At 42.0% G+C, this 20,425-nt stretch overlaps 1 protein-coding gene across 1 annotated transcript in view; it reads left to right on the forward strand.

Annotated features, from left to right (window-relative positions):
- Positions 1-20,425, forward strand: part of NDUFA10 (NADH:ubiquinone oxidoreductase subunit A10) — a 44,177-nt gene that overhangs the window by 11,806 nt on the left and 11,946 nt on the right. Inside the window, exons 7-9 of the mRNA XM_074872452.1 lie at positions 1,754-1,808; positions 9,309-9,394; positions 17,650-17,758. Of these exons, the coding sequence (XP_074728553.1) occupies positions 1,754-1,808; positions 9,309-9,394; positions 17,650-17,758 (250 nt within the window). The remainder of the gene's footprint in view (positions 1-1,753; positions 1,809-9,308; positions 9,395-17,649; positions 17,759-20,425) is intronic.

A 20,425-nucleotide genomic window follows, 5' to 3' on the forward strand; every position in this document is an offset into this window, starting at 1 on the left:
TTCCCTAACTCTTGAGGATGATGAAAATCTGGTTCAAACAGGCTGAATAGTTGTTACAGACTGTTGAACAAACTCCTGCATACTTGCCATGTTCAAACTTCTGCGGGATTGTTCTCTTGCTTTTCTTGAAATGCAGCAGGAAAATAGTCTAGTTTGTTACTCAGCAAAACTTCTGTTGTTCCGTTTAATTGGAGCGATTTGATGCTGCTTGAAGTGGTGTGTTTTTTAGTGGATATTTGGCTACCTTAAAATTGGTGCTTCCTTTCTAGTCTGACGTGTTTATGAATGTCTTTTAATGTTTCTTTTGATAGTGCCAGGTGCTGTGGCAGGTACTACCTCGTGATTTTTAAACAGACACCTTGTTTTTCATTCGATTTTTCTTTTCCTGGACCAAAGCCCTAAGACTGCTAATGTTCTTTCATATCCAGTACTGCTTCCACTGAGCAGCTGTTTTCTCTTAATGAAAGCCCTAATAATCTGCAGAGTATCAAGTGATTTGATCTGCATTGTTAATGCAATTGCCAGTGTAAGTCTCTGGTCAGGTCTGACCTCTCCCTTTGATTACCAGCAGTTGATATTAAAGGATGTGAGTATGTGTGCTGCACTGTCACAGCAGCTCCCTTTGCAAGGAGGCCATTTATTTTCTTTCTGTGACTGAAGAGTTGTGTGAGGCTTTCTGCTTTGTTCTCAAGTTGAGAACAAACTCCTGAAGTAGTTCCCCTACTAGGAGCACCAGTTGAATGGCTGACTAAGAGTTTGGGGGTTCATAGGAATAAAAGGCATTTTATAAATGAACTTTTTTACCAGAGCTGACCAGTGTTAATGTAGACCAGGAACTAGTTTGGACTGTTGCAGCTATAAGTTATTTTGATGATGTAACTACTTAGAGCAATTTAGATTGCCAGCCTTAATCCTGGTTAAACTTGTAATTGGTTGTGCTAAGCAAAAAGTCTGCAAATTCTTCTCTGTGCTCTTCAGCTTTGCTGTGTGTTGTTTGACATACTGTGTGTGCATTGGGCATCCATTTTATTTTCTCTGAAGTTTTTGTTAGCTAAAGGAAAGGTCTTCCAGGGCAGCTGGAGCAGGTTTGAGAACGACTGTTACTGAGGGCGACTGTGCGTACGTAGTAGGGAAATATGTTCATACAGGAACTCCTGTTGTGGAACTGCTCTGCAAGTGACTTTTCTGTGAAGGCTGCTCTATGAATAAGAAAACAATCTTGTAAACAGGAAGCTATTACCCATTTTCAATGTTTTTATACTTACAGACCCTGCTGTCTGCCTTGTATTGTTTTGGTTAGCTCAGTCTTAGTAAATAATGATGAATTAAATTAAAAATTACCCACAGGTACTAATGTACTTGTAAAAAGGAAGGTCTACTGAAGTTTTAGGTTAGAATGGTTGAAAATTTCACTTGGATTCAAATAGATTGGGCAGTTGTAATTGGGGCAAATATCCACATTAGTGAAATGGAAACAAATTCAGAGGTGGGACTTTTTTTTTTTCTCAACTAAAACTGTGTAGATACTACAGACCACTTGCCCTTTAAAAACAATTTTCCACCAGGGAAGAAGCAATTTACAGTTCTAATAGGAATTCTATTGCAAGAGCTCTGTAAGCATTCTAAAAAATTGTAATGATTCTGGTTCTGTGTTTATGCCTTTTAACTTCATTTCTGCTTCATTTTGGAGAGGAGGGAGAGGATGAGTAGAGCAGGTGTATCAGAGAAATTCAGGTTTCTTTCCTCTTTGCAGTGAGACCAGTGAAGTTCTGCAGTACACAACAACCGACACAGAGGATGTGGAGAAGGTAAGAGTTTGCTGCATATTGATCTTTTTTCTTTAAACTTCCAAGACAGAAATGTAAAGAGAACACATTGTCCTAGATAACAAACTTAGTGAACTACGTAATACATTTAGTGTTTGTTGCTATGGCAAAGATCTGGGCTGGGTCTGTACTAGAATATTTCGATCAGTGAGTGTCATTTTGTCAGGAGAGTGGAAATCTCACCCCCCCCTCCCCGTTCCTTTTGCCAAGATACCTGGCTGGCTGAGCAAGCAAAGACCTCAATAGGCCACATGATTGTGACTAATAATTTTTTTAGTGTCTTCTGTCTGATGTAATTTATGCCAGATGTTTCCAGATTTGGTTGGTTTTTCCAAGCAAATCCTCTGAGGGAGGTGGAAACAGCATTTTCTGCGTCCCTGCTGGGCTGAGCAGTGTTTGGCTGTTCAGTCAGCATCCCTGTTTGAAGTGGCTGGTGGGATGGGCAAGGCTCTGCATAACTCAGTTTGAGAACTAATGACATTAACGTAGAGGTAAGTCACCCTAAGCATTCAGCTGAGACTGTCTACAAATATAAGGTCTGTCTCTTGGCTTTTTCCATTGTGCAGCTTCTTGTGATCCAGGTTGGTGCACAGGTTCCTATGTGATAAAATACCTGTTGTTTTCTAAAAGCTAGTCATTATTTGGTTATAGCAAACAGCTGGATAACCAGAGCTGTTATAAGTGTCATAACCCTGGATTATTCATCTGTATGAGCTAACAAGTGGTATCTAAACTTCATTTTTTTTTTCTCCAGATGGTTTTGCCAGACATGTTAGAGCTGGACCAAGCCAGATAAATTGCCTTCTCATTGCTAGAAATAAGTAATCTCTTATGTGACAGGATTAACATGAGATCACTGCTTCCTCCTACTGTGTTATTTTTTGGAGTAGGTGTAATATATTTGCTTTAATTCAACAAACATTCTTGCTCATGGAGGGTTACTAGTGGGATAACGGGAGCCTCTTTCTTCCCCATTGTTAACTTTTCTCTGTAGCTGCTGTCTCCTGCCGAAAAGAGCAACAAGCTTTCTGGAATTCTGGACAGGTTTGTAGTGGGCCCGTTTCAGTCCTAGGGATGAAAGTTACATGGTGAATCCCTCAAAGCTCACTTGAATTTTGTAGTAGCAATAAGGATCTCAGCTGCACTAAAAATATCTTTTCAGATGTCTTGCTGATTTTAATGTTTTCATCCTGTGTATTTATTGTTTGAAAGCTCTGATAATCCTTCCAGAGTCCACTTAATGCTCTTCTTTGTTAGAAGGGAAAAGAAATATGAGGCTGGTTATATTGCTTTTGGCTTTAGGAAATAGGTCCAGACCTTTACACAGCAGTATGTGATTAATCTCTAAATCAGCTGGGGACAGAGAAGGGGCAGGGTGATTACTTTGGGATGGAAAACTCACTAGTTTGGTGAAGGGGAGAAGTTTGGGAAAGCATAACAGGCAGATGCGAAAGGAAAACAACATTCATTTCAGTATACCAGCACCTGTCCACCCACTCAGCCATCTTACTGTAGAGGTTTCTGTGTGGTTTTGTGGGAGCACTTCCATCTTGCCATGGGACATGTCTTAAAGCCTTTCCTAGCTAAGCTTCCAAGTCAATCCTTAGCTAAAGATCCTTAAGCCCAACATTGCCATTCATAGCAAGGGAGGTTTCTGCCTACTACTGCCTTTGTGGAGTTCTTTACAGAATCACAGAATCACCTCGGTTGGAAAAGACCTTGAAGATCCTCCAGTCCAACCATGAACCTCACACTGACCGTTCCCAACTCCACCAGATCCCTCAGCGCTGGGTCAACCCGACTCTTCAACCCCTCCAGGGATGGGGACTCCCCCCTGCCCTGGGCAGCCCATTCCAACGCCCAACAACCCCTTCTGCAAAGAAATCCTTCCTAAGAGCCAGTCTGACCCTGCCCTGGCGCAGCTTGAGGCCATTCCCTCTTGTCCTGGCGCTTGTTCCTTGGCTCAAGAGACTCATCCCCCCTCTCTGCACCCTCCTTTCAGGGAGTTGTAGAGGGTGACGAGGTCTCCCCTCAGACTAAACCCCCCCAGTTCCCTCAGCCGCTCCCCATCAGACCTGTGCTCCAGACCCTGCACCGGCTCCGTTGCCCTTCTCTGGACACGCTCGAGTCATTTAATGTCCTTTTTGTAGTGAGGGGCCCAAAACTGAACCCAGTCATCGAGGTGCAGCCTTAAAAAGAGAAAAAAACCACATTTGAGCATTTCTAAGTCTTGCAGGATACAGCCTGTTACTGCTGTGCTCACTTGCTGGTGGACTGGGTTTCACTGGGATCAAGTTAATTTTCTTTGCAAGAGCCCATATGGTGCTGTGCTTTAGATCTGACCAAAACAGTGTTGATAATGCACCAGTATTTCAGCTATTGCTGAGCAGTGCTTTCACAGCATCAAGGCCATCTCCATTTCTCACTGTGCCCCCTGCGATAAGGCAGAGACTGTGCAGAGGTTTGGGAGGTGACACAGCTGGGACACCTGACCCAGACTGACCAAGGGGATGGTCCACACCATGGTTAGCAGTAAAACTGGGGGAAGATTTTTTCCAAACTAGCGGTTGCTAAGAGCAATCCTGGGAGCAAGGGGCTGGAAAATCTCCTGGGTCTTTGAGCTTGGTTCCTGCTGTTGGAGTTGATGAATCTGTTTCAGTTGAAGTCTGCAGTAAACTCTCCTCTCTTAAGCCTGACTTGGTTTGGAGGAATAAGTGCGGATTTTAGTTGGCCTTGTACATTACAATAGCCTCCACCTAATATCCTCATGTTCCCATGCAAGACCTTTGTGAAGCAGAAAATATTGATAAAGACTTTCCTGGTCCTAAAAAAGTAATCGCAATTAACTGCATTGCTGTGCATTTCTAGGCCTTTTAGTTCCCCGTATGAGACTATGGTTGTGTGCCACATTTTGGGTCTTGCCTTGTGGCTGGATTTCTGGACACTCATGCACTGAGTAATAGGTAGACTTGTGAGGCAGTTTGAGTTTATACCCACAAAAAGGGCTGGTGGCTTCAGTGTGACAGCAGCTAAATAGAAGTTCGCTGTGAAGTCACACTTCAGGGAGTCTACTGCTTGCATTTGGAGTACTGCAAAAATTTCTGAACTCTCTGAAAATTAGGTATTTTTGGAAACTTCAAAAAAACCAAAGGCCTTTCCTTTTGTTCTGAAATCAACTGTATTTATGCAGATAGCTACCTGCAACCTTTACCAGCTGACAATTCTGACATGGATCCTTCTGAATCATTTTCAGGAAGGGGAAAAATGATTGAAGAGGGTAAAGCTTCACATTTTGTCTTAGTTCTGAAATTACTGTTTTCAAAGAGCTCTTGAATCTCTGAGGTTTCAGTCTTGTGAGTACCCCTGTGAAAAATCGAGAGCACAGCCTCATTGTTCTCATGTGCATAAAAATGAATGTATTACTTTAGTACTAGCAGGGTAGGGGTGCCCTTGAGTCTGTGGTAGACAAGGCACATAGCAGCTGGAAGGCGCTCCTTCTCACAGTTCACACACGTGCAGCCACAATGAAGATTCAGCTTTGCAGTGAGAAGCATCCCTGTTTTTATGATAAGAAATAACGGCTTAGAGGTGGCAAGAAGGATCAGCATCCCAGGAATAATATGTTCTGTCATGTTTTTAGACTTTTTTTTTTGTTGAGGAACAGAAATAGTGAAATGGGAAGAAGCCGAAATGAACAAAAAACTGAGGTCAGGGTATGAATGAGAATACTGAACAATTATAGTTAATTTTTTCCAGGTAATGTAAAAGAAAGGATAAGATTTGAGAACCATGGAGTTTCAAGAAGGTAGCTGTGGATGTTTGGTAGAAGAAATAAGAGAAAGTTGATGTGGGGGTTTACTGCTTGTTTTCTCCCCTTCTCTCTGAGCACGTCTTGAAGTGGTCAGAATAAAACAGTTTGTTTCCTCCCTAGATTTTTTTTTTTTTGTAGTAAAAGCCATTGCTAGGGATTTTATTTTAATCCTTTAAATCAGGGTTTATAGTCAGTCTGAAGCTCTTATTGCTCAAGTAGAGAGTCTACCAAGCTCAGCAATCTTGTGTCATCAGTATGCACTGATGTAGTTCTTAATTTGGTTGGACAAATCTGGACCAGAGGAAGGATTATTATTTTGAAGTCAAAGTACAAGATGGTACCATTTTCCTTGTTAGATGTTAGCTATAGACATTGGTTCTTTTTCCATGCAAAAAATAAAGTTGTTTTTTTCCTTTCTGCTCAGATTCAGTTTACCTTTGGAATGAAATAGTTGGAATGTGGAAATAAGTGTTGGGAGGAGGGATTTGGCTTTGATTTGTTTGTTTACACAGGTGTATCCTGTTGATAGATAGCAATGTTTAACTGTTAGCTAGCTTCAATCTACAAATTATTTGCTATGTGATTTGGGAGCTTAATTTTTTTTTTATGACTTTATAGTTTAATGGCTTTTGATTTGCTCATAGCAGACATACACAACTTAGAAATGCCTTTTGTTTCTGAAGTGTTTTTTAAAAAGATCAGTCAGGATTTCATATTGTAAATATTGTAAACATTGGTTGTAGTGGCTAAAGGAGTAGTAAGTGCTGAAATGAGCTTTGTTAGTGTGTTTCAGACTGCTTTGTACACCAGGATAAAACTGGGAATAAAAAGTTAACTATCCTTGTTTAAATTTTTTTTTAAAGCCCTGAATATTAAAAAAGAGGTGGGGGTAGAAAGGAAATAACTTAGAAACTTAACCAAAATGGTTTCAATTCCTCTGTGCTCATGGGTAGTGTTTTGTATTTATGTATCAGTTTTATTCAGTGTCCCATCTTGCCTAAACTGGAGAACAGTGAAGATGGGAGGCTGCTGACAGACCAGCTTTGGGCTGTGTCCTTTGCCAGTGCAGAAGTGAAATGCTCCAGAGCTAGCCTGCACGGATTTTTCAGTTGTAGGTGCTGTATGTGGGCTGAGCTCCTTTCTGCAAGCTGTGGGCTGAACTCCGAAGGGTTGTAGCCTGCGTTGCTCCTTGTGTCCATCTCTTGCTCAAAGAAACAACCTGCGAGGAAGGAGTTTGGGGAGAAGTCAGTGGACAGAGCAGCCTATTGGGGTTTGGTGTTTTTGTCCCCATAAACTTTAAATTTTGTCCCCATGATATAAGAACAGTGTCTGCTGCCTGCTACCCCCCCAGCACTTCCAACAGCAGCACTCACCAGATCACTGGGAAACAAGCTTAGAAACTGTAAGCTGTTCATATTGGCTTAGTTGCAAAGATTACAGAAAGGGGTCTCATTACTGAAACGTTTTTTTTTCTAAATCCTGTCTTGCTCTGCAATATATTAAGACCTGATCTCTCCTGGACATTATTACAAGTTGTGCTGCAATCAGGTTTAAATCATTCATTTGCTGCTAATTCCCAGGGAGAGCCGGGGCATTCCTCATAAATTAAGAAGTTCTACCCTGGTTGGGAGGCCGATACAATTGTTAACGAGCTGCTGGGAGAGATATTTTCTGATATGATAATAAGAGTGTGCAAAACTAATTTGGATCTAGATTTCTTTTTCCCTGCAACATAATCGGAGCCCTGTTGGTAGCAACTCTATTATTAGTCCTGTCATCAGCTGTAGCGGGGAGTTTCCAAGGCTTTGCCATGGAGTAGAGAAGTGATTGCTTTTGCATAGCTCATGGGAAGTATGGTCGAGGTTCAGCTTTTAAATTAAATAGTGGATATTTGAACTAACTTACACCTTTCTTTCTCTTTACATCTTTGAATGCTTATCTTGAGTTATGTTACCACAGTTTGGTAGGAAGAAGCAGTTTCTAAATACAATTTTGAAAACTCTTCTAAATCTATGTGGTGCAGTTTAGTGTTTTTTGAGGACTGTTTGTAGTGTTTTTTGATGGAAAAATGTTTATTTTTCCATCAACAGGTGGATTTGTTGTTGGCTTTTTTCTTTATGTGAAAAGTAGGTTTCCTCAGCTCTCAGCTACAGTATCTGGCTTGCCTACTTTGCCTCTTTGTAAGAGGTAAAGAATGGTTAAAGAGCATCTCAACTTGTTTGAAGTTTTAAATATGCTTTGGTGGTGTCATGTCAACCTTATTTAAGTCTTTATCAGTGAAATTAGTCTTTAAGAAATATAAAAGCCTCAAGGAAAAGGATCATGCAGTTACACCTCTAAGCCATTATTTCTTACCATAAAAACATAATACTGGTAATAGTGTGGACCTTTATAGTCAAAGCTACTTTGTTGCCTTTTAAGTGGTAATAGATGGAATTTAGTGTTTGCTGTGATTGCAGGGAATAATTTTAGTAGATTTAATGTACAGTAAAGAATAGAAGCATTTTTCACTTATTATTCTATCACTCACTTTATTAGTGGCATCTGCTTACTTGTCAATAGATTGATAACGTGTCATCAGGATTTCAGTCCTGACCTCATAGTTTTATCCTTTCCTCCTGGAAGAGGTCTCTGAAAAGTGATGTTTGGCACTGTAACAATCCACTCCTTCCCAAGTTGCTTCAGGGTACTATCTCCACCTCATGATGCACCTTAAGCGCGTCCTCCCAACCCTGGTTTGGGTTTCCTTCGGATCTAGTCCGTCGTGTGTGATAACCTCGGGCTTGTGTTAAGCAATTACTCAGTAGACCAGCAAAGATCTGTTTTCTGGTGGAGCCAGGTTGTAAATGAAGCTCGAATATGGGATTGATAAGTTTGGGCATGCTGAAGGGGAATGATTTGCTGAGCTGGTGTTATTTGAATGGTTCGGGGTGCTGAGCTGTGAGTTTTACCTGTCCTTTCTGCTCAGGGTACGTGCATGCATGGGTAGGTCCTGATGACCAATGAAATCCTGGGCCTTTGGACTTCTGTCAGTATGGCTACTTCAAGTGTGTTTGAGTTTTCCAGCCTGAAACATGCCTCTGTTTCTGTGATGTGAACCACGCACGGCAACACTGAGAGGCAACTGCCACAATTGCTCCTCAGCCCCTCTCAGTTAGTATGCCACTGAGCCTTTTTGAAAACAAAACAAGCTTCCTATGTAACATGATGGGTTTTGTTTTCAACAAACAGGAGTTAAATTTAGACTTACTTCCATTTCCTCCTTTAGAGGTGGGGTTGTACCTTCTTTGCTTGCTTTCAGCCCCAATGGCTGGTTAAGGAAGAGTGTCTTGGATAAGGTAAGAATTTGGAAACAAGACACATCTCAGCCAATTTATTCCCTGCCATTCTCTGCTCACCAAGGCTGAAAGCACCAGGAACTTTAGAGCTGGCCCCCATGTGTCTGCCCAGTGCTTATGGCAGGGACACAATCTCCACAAATATGACTCAGAGATGATATGTTTGCTCTAAACATTTGCACTGTTAATACAGCATTAGCAGTGCTGCCTTTTTGCTGGGTGACTTGTTTAATAATATATTTTGGTTATTTCATTATTTGGGAGGCGTGTTCATTGATTTTGGGTGTTCTGATCAGACCACCTCTTAGTATGATTTTTATCTTCCGATTCCAGGTAATCGAAGACATTGAGTACCTGAAGTTTGACAAGGGGCCGTGGCTGGAGCAGGATGATGTTTCTTACCATCATTTGAGACTTTAGTAAGTATGATGACTTCCAGTACCTGAACATTACTTAGCATCAGATCTCAGGGAAAATCTCTAAAGCCTTGAGTTTTAAAGGTATGTTTATATCTGCACTCTGACTTCTCCTTCTTGTCAGAAGTCAGCAGTGAGAGCAGGCTTTTGTAATGGTGCTTGGCACTGTAATATGGTGTGGCATTTTGCTGCTGCTGCTAATTGAGTAGATGAGAGACTCCAGATGAATAAAGCCCATTCCATTAATGAAGCACAATAACTCTCTAGGCAGTTCCTTAGTGCTGTGAGCCTTAGAAAGGTATTTGTGTGAGCACTTCTGTTCCTGGGTGATCACAGAAAAGCATTTCATTTTAAAATGGAGCATTTATGCAGTTGATGTGGTAGTTTCTCTGCTGCCCTGGCAGCATGACATCCTTCAACAAAGCTTGTTGACAGAGCAACCTTGTAGCAAGTTTTATATGTGGTGCTGTTTAGATTGTCTGTGTTTAGAGTGTTTTTTCTAAAACTAGACTACTTTCTTACGGTGTCTGCTTTTAAACATCTTTCTGGCAGTCAAGAAGCTGGCTGGACACAGTATAGGGGGTAAAAAGGAATCGGGCAAATTTGAGTGACTGCTCAGTAGGTCAATTTTTCCTCCTTTCCCCTGACTCCCAGTAAATAATCCTAAACAGAAGTTGATCCTAATTTATGGAATGAAGTATTGCAGTTTTGGTGTTTGTTGTCTGTAATAAGGGGGAGGATTGTAGAGTACAGAAGTTTAAGGGTGTTTTTTTGTTGTGGATTTTTTTTGTTAAAAGATCCTTGTCTGTCTAGTTGGATGTGAAGAGATCAAACTCAGATAGTGCAAAGTGCCTTGCTGGAATAGAATCAGATTTGATTATAATAATTCTTTGCAAGTACTCCATGATCATCTGTCCTTCAGTTCAGCTGTGGCGTGCTACTGGTGGGGCTTCATATGTCCCCAGAGCAATGCAGGAAAGAGGTAGCCCTCCAAACTCCAAAAGGTGTTGAACTAAACCATTGATGTGTATGTAAAGTAGTGAGATCAGTTTTATCCATGTGTCACAGATGAAGCATCAGGAGTGCCCCTCTCAAGTCATGGTGATGAACAAAATGTTCTCTGGATAACCCCGTAGAAAGAATATATCTATGCTTGTAAGACTCTTGATAGAGTTAACCTTGTAGTGAAGTGAGACAGGCTTCCCATTTTGTTAGAACTTCATCTTCAGACTGAATGTGCAGGTAGCAAGTGCAGAATAGTTATTACATTTTTAAAACAAAATTTAAGAATTAATTATTTTCCTATTAGTTTCTGGTTATCTCACAGGTTAATAGAAACACACAGGGATTTTTTTTTCAATTGAGTATCTGCCTCTGAATTTCTGTCTCTATTGTGACAGGCATTGGAGTAGTAAGTTAAACTTCTTTGCAGGTTTCTGAGATTCTTTACCTTTTACTGTGCTGTTACTTCAGATGCCTCCTAAAATTAGAAATGATGTTCCTTTTCTATGGCACTTTTATTGTGAACGGGGTGAAGATAGATGAAGAGCATGAAGATGAAGATAGATGAAGATAGAAGAGCAGTGTTGGGTGGTGTCTGAGAGAAACAAGTCATGATAAATATCAAAGAGGCTTCTTCACGTAGTAATTAAAGGACAGCATCTGGTGACTTAGACCCTGCAAAACTATCAATCAGATTTCCTTTGAAAGCGAAAATACAGCTAAGTTGCTTGTTTTCCTGTAGCTTCACACTAGTATAGGTATTAAGAAAGGATTATTAACTGTGGAGTGTAGGAGGGAGTTAAAGGAAAGCATATAATTAAAGAGCAGTGTATTAAGATACTGTATGAAAATTCTATTTTGCTGCTGTAGAAGGGAATAAATTGCATTAAGGACTCAATTTTTCGTTGAACCCTGCGGGAAGGTGAGAGGGTCTCCTGTACAAGGCTCTTATCATTGTAGATAATGCAGAATTATTTCTCCTCTTGGCACTGTGTGGCTGCTCTTAATATCTAGCACTGCAACAGACTGCTCATTTAAATGTTTATAGTTTGACTTTTGCTGTTTCCCCGTGCCTTCAGAATAGCATTGTCAAGATAGAATTTGTATTTGGACATCCGATCAACGTGCTTGGTGTTTGCTCTGAATCTTCGTTTGGTGCTGGGTATTAGGGCATTGATCACATGTGTAGCAACAGTTCCTGTGTCAATTTTGTGCTCATACCTTGCTCAGCTGAATGAGAAAATCGTGGGAAATGTGTTGGGCAGCCTGGGAAGAGCAGCTTTATAGCTTTTTATAAAAATGTGTAGGTTTGGATGCAATCTTTCCTGATGTTAACTCCAGAAGTGCAGGACAGACATGAGTCTCCCATCACAGCTTGCACAGATACCACTCATGAAAACATGTCAGGCGTGGTGCCAGACAGAGGACAAATGTGTAATGACTGAACAAAAGCTGCAGGGAGTTTAAGGGTCGTTTGGATGAGCTGTTGGGGGATATGGTGTAGGGGAGAACTTTGTAGAGTAGGGCTGATGGTTGGACTTGAAGATTCCAAGGGTCTTTTCCAACCTGAAGGATTCTGTGATTCTGAGTCTGCTGCATGTCTTCAGGGTTGGAATTGCATCCCAGAGCATCAAACGCCAAACTCAGGTGCTAGTTCATGAACGTTAAAGCTGATGCTTTCCTCACTTTTGCCAGTGCCCAAGTAGAAGAGAGCTTGTGGTACCCAGCTTTCTGCAGATTTGCAGGTGTCCCATGCCTACATTAATTTTTCCTTTTGAAGAGAGTTTTTTAGCACGTTCCTGATGGGCTGCCTGTTCCATATGCTGGCGCATGCTGCCCTCTCGTGGGTGTTTGTGGAAGGCTGCAGCAGGTATTTGTATATTTTTCCATCTGCAATTGCTTCCTTTGCTGACCTCCCAGCATTGCGCACAGCCCAGTCGTTCTGCTTGGGCTCTTTCAGATCTGATGCTGTCAGAGGGGCAGATGCTCTGGGTGCCACAGAGGGTGTTGTGGTTGTAATCCCACTCTGGTGCTGGTTTGGCTGTTGGCAGTTTTACCTTTTCCACCTTTTCAGCTTGTAGCAGCATGTCTGGGGGAAGGGGATTGATGGGCAGGGGTGAGGATAACTTTTTCGTTGCGTGTATATAGGGTCTAATGCACAGAAACCCCAGCAGGGCCTCTGACAACTTTGGTAATGCAAATAAGCAAGCTAATCAAACAAGTGAGCCACACCCATATAAAACCAGTTGCATAATGATACCTTTTATCTCTCCGCGTTGCCCTTGAGTACTCTCTCCCTTGCCCTAATAGAGTAATGTGGTTGTGGAACTGAGGCATGTCTTGGTAAAAGATTAAAAATTTATATATTTGTGTATGTAAGCTGGAGGGATCTCCCAGGGGATGCTCTTCCTATCTTTCCTTCCTCTCCAAGTGCTGAGTCCAATAGAAACCATTCTGCAGGCTTTTTGAAATGTCTCAAGGAGTTCTTCTGTTGCCACTGCACTGTCTCAAGCATGTTTTTATCCGTGCCCTTCCCTGTGAACTTGTGTGTCTGTCTACATGCATTGCAAAATAAAGAATGTTTTGGAATGAAGAGCTGTAGTTTGTGTAATGTTGCCTGTGTTACTTTACCAGCTGGTGGGGGGAGCTTACTGCATTTGACTTGTTTCATCAGACAGGCTCGTGGTTAAATCTGTTGCATCCCTGCAGCTCCTTCAGGATTTACTATAGAAGAACATATTTTGCATGGGCAAATTTTTTTTTTTAAGCCACCACTAATTTAATTAAAAAAAGATAGGTATTGGCATTTGTTTTATCTTGATGAAAAGAGGATCTGTTTCCATTTGGAAACAATCTAGCCATGAAATAGCTTGCCACTCTCATCTGTTCAATTTTGTTCATTAACAACTATTAGTGTGCCCCAAACACTGTGTAGTAAATCCTCCCGGTATTGTATTTGGCGGGACATCAGACACACTTTGAGGTTGTTACTGAAGGACCTTGTATGTGCAGTAACTCCTAATTTCTAAGCTCTCTTTACAGTTGTTTAGCTTCTTGTAGCTCTACCCCAGAGCTTGGCTTCTATTTCCTTTATGTTTTGCTCTGGTTAATGAAAGGTTGCAGCAAGGAAGCATGGAAGGGAATGAGGGAGAGCAACCTGTCAACTCTGTTTCACAGTGTAATCCAGCATGCTTAGCAAAGGGAAGAAATCTCCATGTTTGAATGCCTGTCTTGTCTGATTTCAAATAGCAGGGCTAGAAGTGCTTGCAAGAGGTGTATTAGAAGTGTTTTTGAAACTTTGTCATGGAGTCTCCAAAATCTCATAAACCATTCATCGTAAAACTTCTGGTACTATTAAAAACTGCTTCCGTTAGCACCTTCTTTCTTGCTTCAACTGAAACAGTTCTTTGTAATTTCCTCTTTGCAAGGGTTGTTTTAGAGATTTGAAGAGCTGTTGTTGCACCTTCTCACCTTCTCTTGCAGACCTGCTTTTTGAGGAAAGTTGTTTTCTTTCTTGGCGTTCATGGTTAGTGCTTGTTGCTCACCAAGGGAGTGGCTGTGGTTTACCTTGGGCATGGCATACATGTTCTGCCTAACCAAACGGTGAGTCTGAGTCCCTTTGGCAGAAGGAGATCTGTATGTCATCGCCCTGCCTTTACGAAGTTCTGGAGAAAATGGGGAAGGAAGAAATGACAGGCAGGGAAAGACACGTGTGGGACACACAGCCCGTGTCTGTCCTGTGTGCCTGCTGAATGAGCGCAGGAGCAGAGGAGGTCAGTATGGTAAGAGTTGGATGCAGGAGCCATCTCTCCTACCCAGCTCTATGCACCTGTGGCATGAGTCAGGAGCATTTCTCCTTTCCCCTGCTCTCACAAGCATGGACAAAATCACGAGCATATCGCACGCTGGCTCACTGGCACGTGTTATACCCTACTCATGGGAGGCAGGGAAGCCGACCGCAGCAGGGGTTGAGGAGCCCTGGCCAAGGTGGTAAGGGTGTGAATAGCAGAGGAATGAATGCCACCCACTCGCTCAGATTCAAACCTGAAATGCAATAACCACTTGATAAGCTGGTTTCAAGGTGTGTGAGAAAATTTTCTGTTTTCCAGTGGGATCTACCTGCTATTTCTCAACTTGCTTTCATGTATAAGCACAGAATTGAACTCGATAGGCTTTTGTGTTGCTGGCTCTAAGCTTCTTAAACCAGTGAATGCTTTTAGGTAGGAAGTGGGGTTTTCTAATACTGTGTATTGTCACTTCAGTTTTTGTGACTATGCCAATATCAGTTGTTGAGAAATCATGACTCAGGCTATGTAATCTGGGTTTTTTGTTTGGTTGACTGTTTTCTGGTTGTTTTTTTTTTTTTTTTCCAGTCTACTTCCTTTACCCTCCCTTGCACCTTTAGCACATACATTCATAAGACTTACTAATGTTCATTGTGGTAGGCAATCTTGGGACTTTGTTTTACACACAGATGGGGAAAAAAAGTGAAGCTACACGTGTGTCATCAGGTTTCTACAGGTTCCCTGAAAAATTTGTGTATCCTTGCTGTAAGCTGCCTGTGAGGGAAACAGGACTTCCTCCTCTGAAAAGAGACAGGAATGTGTCAGTCCTGATTGCTCAGTACTTGCTCGTGCATGTCATGCTGGACATAGTGTGTGAAGTAGGTATGTAATAGGTGCTTTTGGAGAAGAAATGAGCTACCCGTTGCTGTACTATACTTACAAGTGTGTTTCCTGTGTAGCAGTGGGAAGAACCCTAGCTAATAGGATTATGGCCAGTTGCAATGATGATGAGCTAAAATCTAATGTTCCTACAGTATTAGGACCATGCAGTCACTTATGTGCTCTCAGTTAAGTTTGAAATTTCACATAACCTTATGGGTAGGTAAAGCATGCTCTGAGAAGCTATGCTACTGCACGATGAGAGCTGCTTCAAGAAAATATGGGTAAGTGCCAGAAAATAATAAATAGTGATAATGTTGTGCTGGGGGAAAGAGAAAACTAAAGCAACATAAAAGGTGCCTTTAAATGCTTCCTGCTGAGCAGTGAATTAGTTCTGGCAAGCGAATGTGGTTTTGTGGTTAAAGACATTGTTGTGGCAGGTGTCTGGGTGGTGCTTTTAGTTAGCGTTCAAAGCTATTTCTTAAGGTACAGAGCAGAGCTGAACCTGGAGAAGCCATCTTTGGTACCATTAGGTTTGCATTTTCTTGTTGTGCAGTGGTTTCTTTGGAGGCAGTGGTTGTGAGAGCAAGGAAGTTTTAAAAGCAGCAGGTTTTCAATCTTGACCATTAACTAAAATAAACTGGGCCTGGGCATTGTCCTCTACAGTTGTCATTTGGCTAAGATTCTTGAAGGAATGGATTAACTGTGGACTGATTGACTACTAGACTCAGTTATTCTTCATATATGCCTGGGCAAATTTTATCTTTCTCCTACAGACTTGTAAGGTCCAGAACATCTGCTGCTACTTGGCAGAGAGCATACTCTCCCCTTTCTGTGGGAAGAAGAGATGGAGATGCTTATTCACTGATAGATGAGTGGACCTTCCACAGCCTGTGCTGTGAAGTCTGAGCTCAGCAAGGTCTTTATGTATTGCCCTGTACATGGTCCTGTTCAGATCAAAACTCTTAGCTTGCTGTCTTGACCACTGCTCATCTCTGATCTCTGCACAATGAAAATGCAGATTAAAGCTCATGGTGTTGGTACTGATTACAAGTGTGGTTACAGGATGGACTGCATTTAAGTGTTGAAGAGCTGATACTTAAAGGGCTGACTTTGGAAGGGGTCTGTTTGGTTTAGTTCCAGGTTAATTAGCAGTGGGTATCCGAGCTGATTTCTTCTCAGCAGAAACCCAAGAGAGGAGACTTAACAGGTGCAAAGGTGTTTTTCCTGAAGTATGCTGGGATTCAGAAATAAAACCGGTTGCATCATCAGACCGTTTTGGGCAAACTTCTCTATCCCAGCTCGGTTATTCCAAGCTCTCCTGGAGTGGGAAGGCTGGGAGTGGCCACAGGAGGGCCAGTGCTAGCATGTCGTGGAAAGAGCTCTTGCTGTGTTGGTTGGGAGACAAAGGAGGGCTCATTTTCCCGGCTTCCAGAATGTGAAATACACATTTAATGTATGTAAAGATAGATAATGTAGTATTTTATAGGAAGCATCACTGGTGTTCATCCTGGCCTTGTAAAAGGGCATTTATCCTCACTTTCTTCCATCTCAACTTTTATTAGATTATTGTATTTCCTTACTAATTTGTCTGTAGTAGGATAATTTACAGTGTGCATATCAGGATATATTAGCAGACTAGTTTACTTGTTGAAACTGTAGTGCTGTGAGGTAAGGTCCCAAAATTTGTGATTTAGGGGAAAAAAAATAATTGCTTAAAGATGATTAACTTTGCTTTGAGGGCATGTGCTTTATGTGTATGCAAAACTTTGTAAAGAAATGCAATTCCCTGAAAACAACACAATTTGCAGAGTTTCAAGTGTTGCATTCAGAATTTGGTTGCTGTTGACTGCAAGTGGATGTGTTTTTCCCCAAATACGTGTAGGTGGCACTGTTGGTCTGTGTATAATACCGGTATGGAGAAGGTAGCTTTCTAGCAGTTTCTCAGACATTTTAAATTTGGGGTATTTGCACTGTGCAGCATTGGATTTTGGTGGATCCTAGTATCTGTCTTTGCAGGTGCTGCAGCGTGCTTCCCCTGGTTACTCCCAGGCAGGGTGCTAGAGGCACTGTCTGCTTCCAAACCCTGCGATTGCCTCGGTGTCAATCCATTTAGGATGGGAATTTGGGGAAGAGCACCACCTTACTTCAATCCTTGTGAGGGTTCATTTGTGAAAACGAACTGAACAGGAGGTGATTAAATGAAGTTGATATAGCAAGATAGTGTGTGGGACTCAAACCACTGGTTTTACCTTGCTTATACGGGAAGCGAAAAGCTAGTGATGCCTTATGGAGAAGGCTCCCAGCAATGACAGAGCGTCTCCAGGGAGGAAAAACCTGGGGGAGGGAGTGGAGAAGCAGGGAGAAGTTGGAGCAGAAGCAACTGGAGGCAAGGGTGAGGGGGGAAAAACACAGTAGCTGTGTGAAGAAAAGGCCTGTGTATTCATCATAACAGGAAAACAGCCAGAACCTGTGTAAGTATTGTTTAACAGAAAAGTAGTTCTTTAATATTTGATCAAATTCAGAATTGATGTTGCTGTCTTTGGGGCAGGATGTGGGCTAACTGCTTCTTTTCCTTTTCTTTCCCCTCAGTGTTCAGGACAAAAGTGGAGTGCTGGATCCTACATCCATCCCTCGCTTCATCCCAGAAATCACAATTGGAGGCACTGAATATGACAAAATCTATTATGACTATCGATCAGTAAGTAGCACTGGAAGGGGAGCAGTTGTATGATAGCCAGGCAGCTGTCCCCACCGAAGTGTAAGCGCGTTCGTAACTGTCCTGTGCACAGCCTGGGTGTCAATCTCATGTACAGGGATACACATTTCTAAGAGCATGTTCTGGATTTTGCCCATTTCCCCACCTTTTCTGAAATCTAGCTTCTCCGCAAGAAGAATAGTGAAGCAAATGATTTGTTTCGTAAGCTGATTTTCTTTTTTGATCTTTGGATGTGGACTAAAGGATAAGTGGTTTTCATTTGTTTTTGTTTCTCCTGCCCTGATTAGTCTCTGACCTCTGAAATCTAAAATAATCCTTTGAGTCAAACAAGAAAATTGGAAACCCATGGCGACTTCTATAAAGAAGACTGCTTATAAAACGCTGAGGGAGGGGGTGTTTTTTCTGGAGTAGGCTGAGGAGGTACGAATGTTACATTGCTTCTCAAAACTCTTGTTGCTTTAAATAGTGTGTTTCTGTACGTGGGCACACATCCAAAGCCTGTTGTGGCCCAGCGCTCTCTTACACCTCATGCAGGCTCCCACACAATGTTTTAATTAGCTGCTCGCCTTTCTGGTTCTGGAGACAACGGCTTCCAATTGACTTAGCACTTTGCCCTATCGCTTATTGTTATTTAGCTGGCATGGGGTCCTCGCACACCATGTGGTCTTTTCCTGAGGCCCACGTATTGTAAATTCTCATTAGAGAAATTGTGGAACTGATTGACAATTAATATGGGTTAGACAAACTGAAGGTACAGGTGATGGTTTATTTTCAAGTTGTGTTGAAACCTTCATGGCTGTTGTTTTCAAGCAATCACTGAAGACAAAGGAAGGAAGGTCTATATAAATTGCTGTAAACCGTGATTCTCATAGTCAAAACACTATCATTTTTCTGGTTCTGTTAGTATACAGTGTCTTACTGAAATTCAAATTTCAGATACAGGTTTGTGGAATTGTTTGGAAACCCTGAGCTACCAATGTTTTCTTCTGCAATAGTCAGTTCAGAAGTCCCTGTGAATATTCAACATAATTTGTTCCTCCTCAGCTAACTATGTAGTGGAGAGGCTCCTGGATTCACGCTGTTCTGCCTTGTTTAAGATGTAGTCTTTCCAGCTTGTAAGAAGCGGCTAAAGGTTAAAGCAGCAGAAAGCATCTTGGTACTCCTTGAGGTTGTCCTCAAGGGTTTGAAAACAAGGGTGTCCTTGGGGTTTGAAAACTCCCTGGTCCACGTGAGAAATTCTTACGAGAATTGTGTGCTTCACATTTTTAAGTCCAAAACTTAGAGCTCAGACTAAGGATTTTTGGAGTCCTTCACTCCAAGAGACGTCTGTGCGTGTGCAGCACATATTTCAGAAGGATCTGCTGCATGACTTGTCGCCAGCATGCAACATCCATCTGTACTGACAGTGCCTTTCTTCCCGAAGATGATAGGGTTTTTTTGGCTGAAATGTCACTTTGCAGTGGAGCTGGGAATTATTGAGGCTGCCTGACACACAGCTAGATGTGACCTCGATGCTGTGTGCTGAGAACCAGGGGTAATACTTCTGAAAGCCTTTTTTCTCTGACTGTACAACAGCACATTCCTCTCTGTGCTGGCAAGAAACTGAGAATGCCCTGGCTCATCAAATAGCTGGCTTCCAGGAAAAATTGTGACTTGCCTTGCAGATGCAGCAAAGAGATGCTTAGGAGTAGGAATATGAATACCTGGGGAGGAGAGCTGGGCTCTTGGACTGGTCTGCCTGATGCCAGTTAGTTGACAGCAGAAGCTGAGCACTGTCAGTGCAAAAAAAACCACTGCCAAAATATAATCTCCCTTCTGCCGGCATGCTTTTAGGCCCTGATTCAGGAACGTACTGTGGAAAGTGATAATGTCATTTGGAATAAGGAGGAGTTGTACATTTCATGAAGCATTCTGTTAAATTCAGGCAATGCTAGCTGCTGTTTTTCTCTCTTCTGAATGCTTAGACACTTGTAATCCTTCTGGGATGAGGGGTGTCTATGGGGAAGGTGCACAATGCAGAAGATGCTGAGTTTTCCTACTTTCCGTAAGCTGCTGGAAGGGGAAGCAGAAAGCCATCCCCACCCACTGTTTTATGTTCTAAGAATTACGTTCTTCGCGTTGAAGCTTTGAAGATCTGTGTTTTTCCCTTCAACTTTGTTTAGCAAATGAAGATGTGAATTTCTTTGTAAGGCAAGGCTTATATTCAGAAGTAATACAGCATGAGACCAGCCAGTGCAGGCAGGAAAAGCAGACGAACTTCTAGACATACAAATCTTGGCTGTGAGGTTGATGGGTCTAACGAGAGGGAATCGTAAGGCCTTGCCTTGCCCATGTCTATGCAGGGATGGCTACAGCTGTGCTACCACTTTTGCATTTGAAGACAGAGAAAGATTTTAGGCTCACATGACTTGTAAGTAAAGACTTAATTATGGTATAATTACAGAACTTTAACTCTTCCTTGTGGGAAATATGTGCTTTTAAAGTTAGTGTAATGATGTTTACCACATAAATACAATGATTTGCGTAGGGGATTTTTTTCCTCGGCAGTCCTATAACTAGTCATAAATCCTTGATCATACCAATAGGCAGCTAACTGCTGTGCTTTTCAGTTGCGTGCACACAACTCATGCTGCCTAATAATGGTGGTTT

This window comes from Strix uralensis, chromosome 6, assembly GCF_047716275.1.
Source record: "Strix uralensis isolate ZFMK-TIS-50842 chromosome 6, bStrUra1, whole genome shotgun sequence".
Lineage (NCBI taxonomy): Eukaryota > Metazoa > Chordata > Aves > Strigiformes > Strigidae > Strix > Strix uralensis.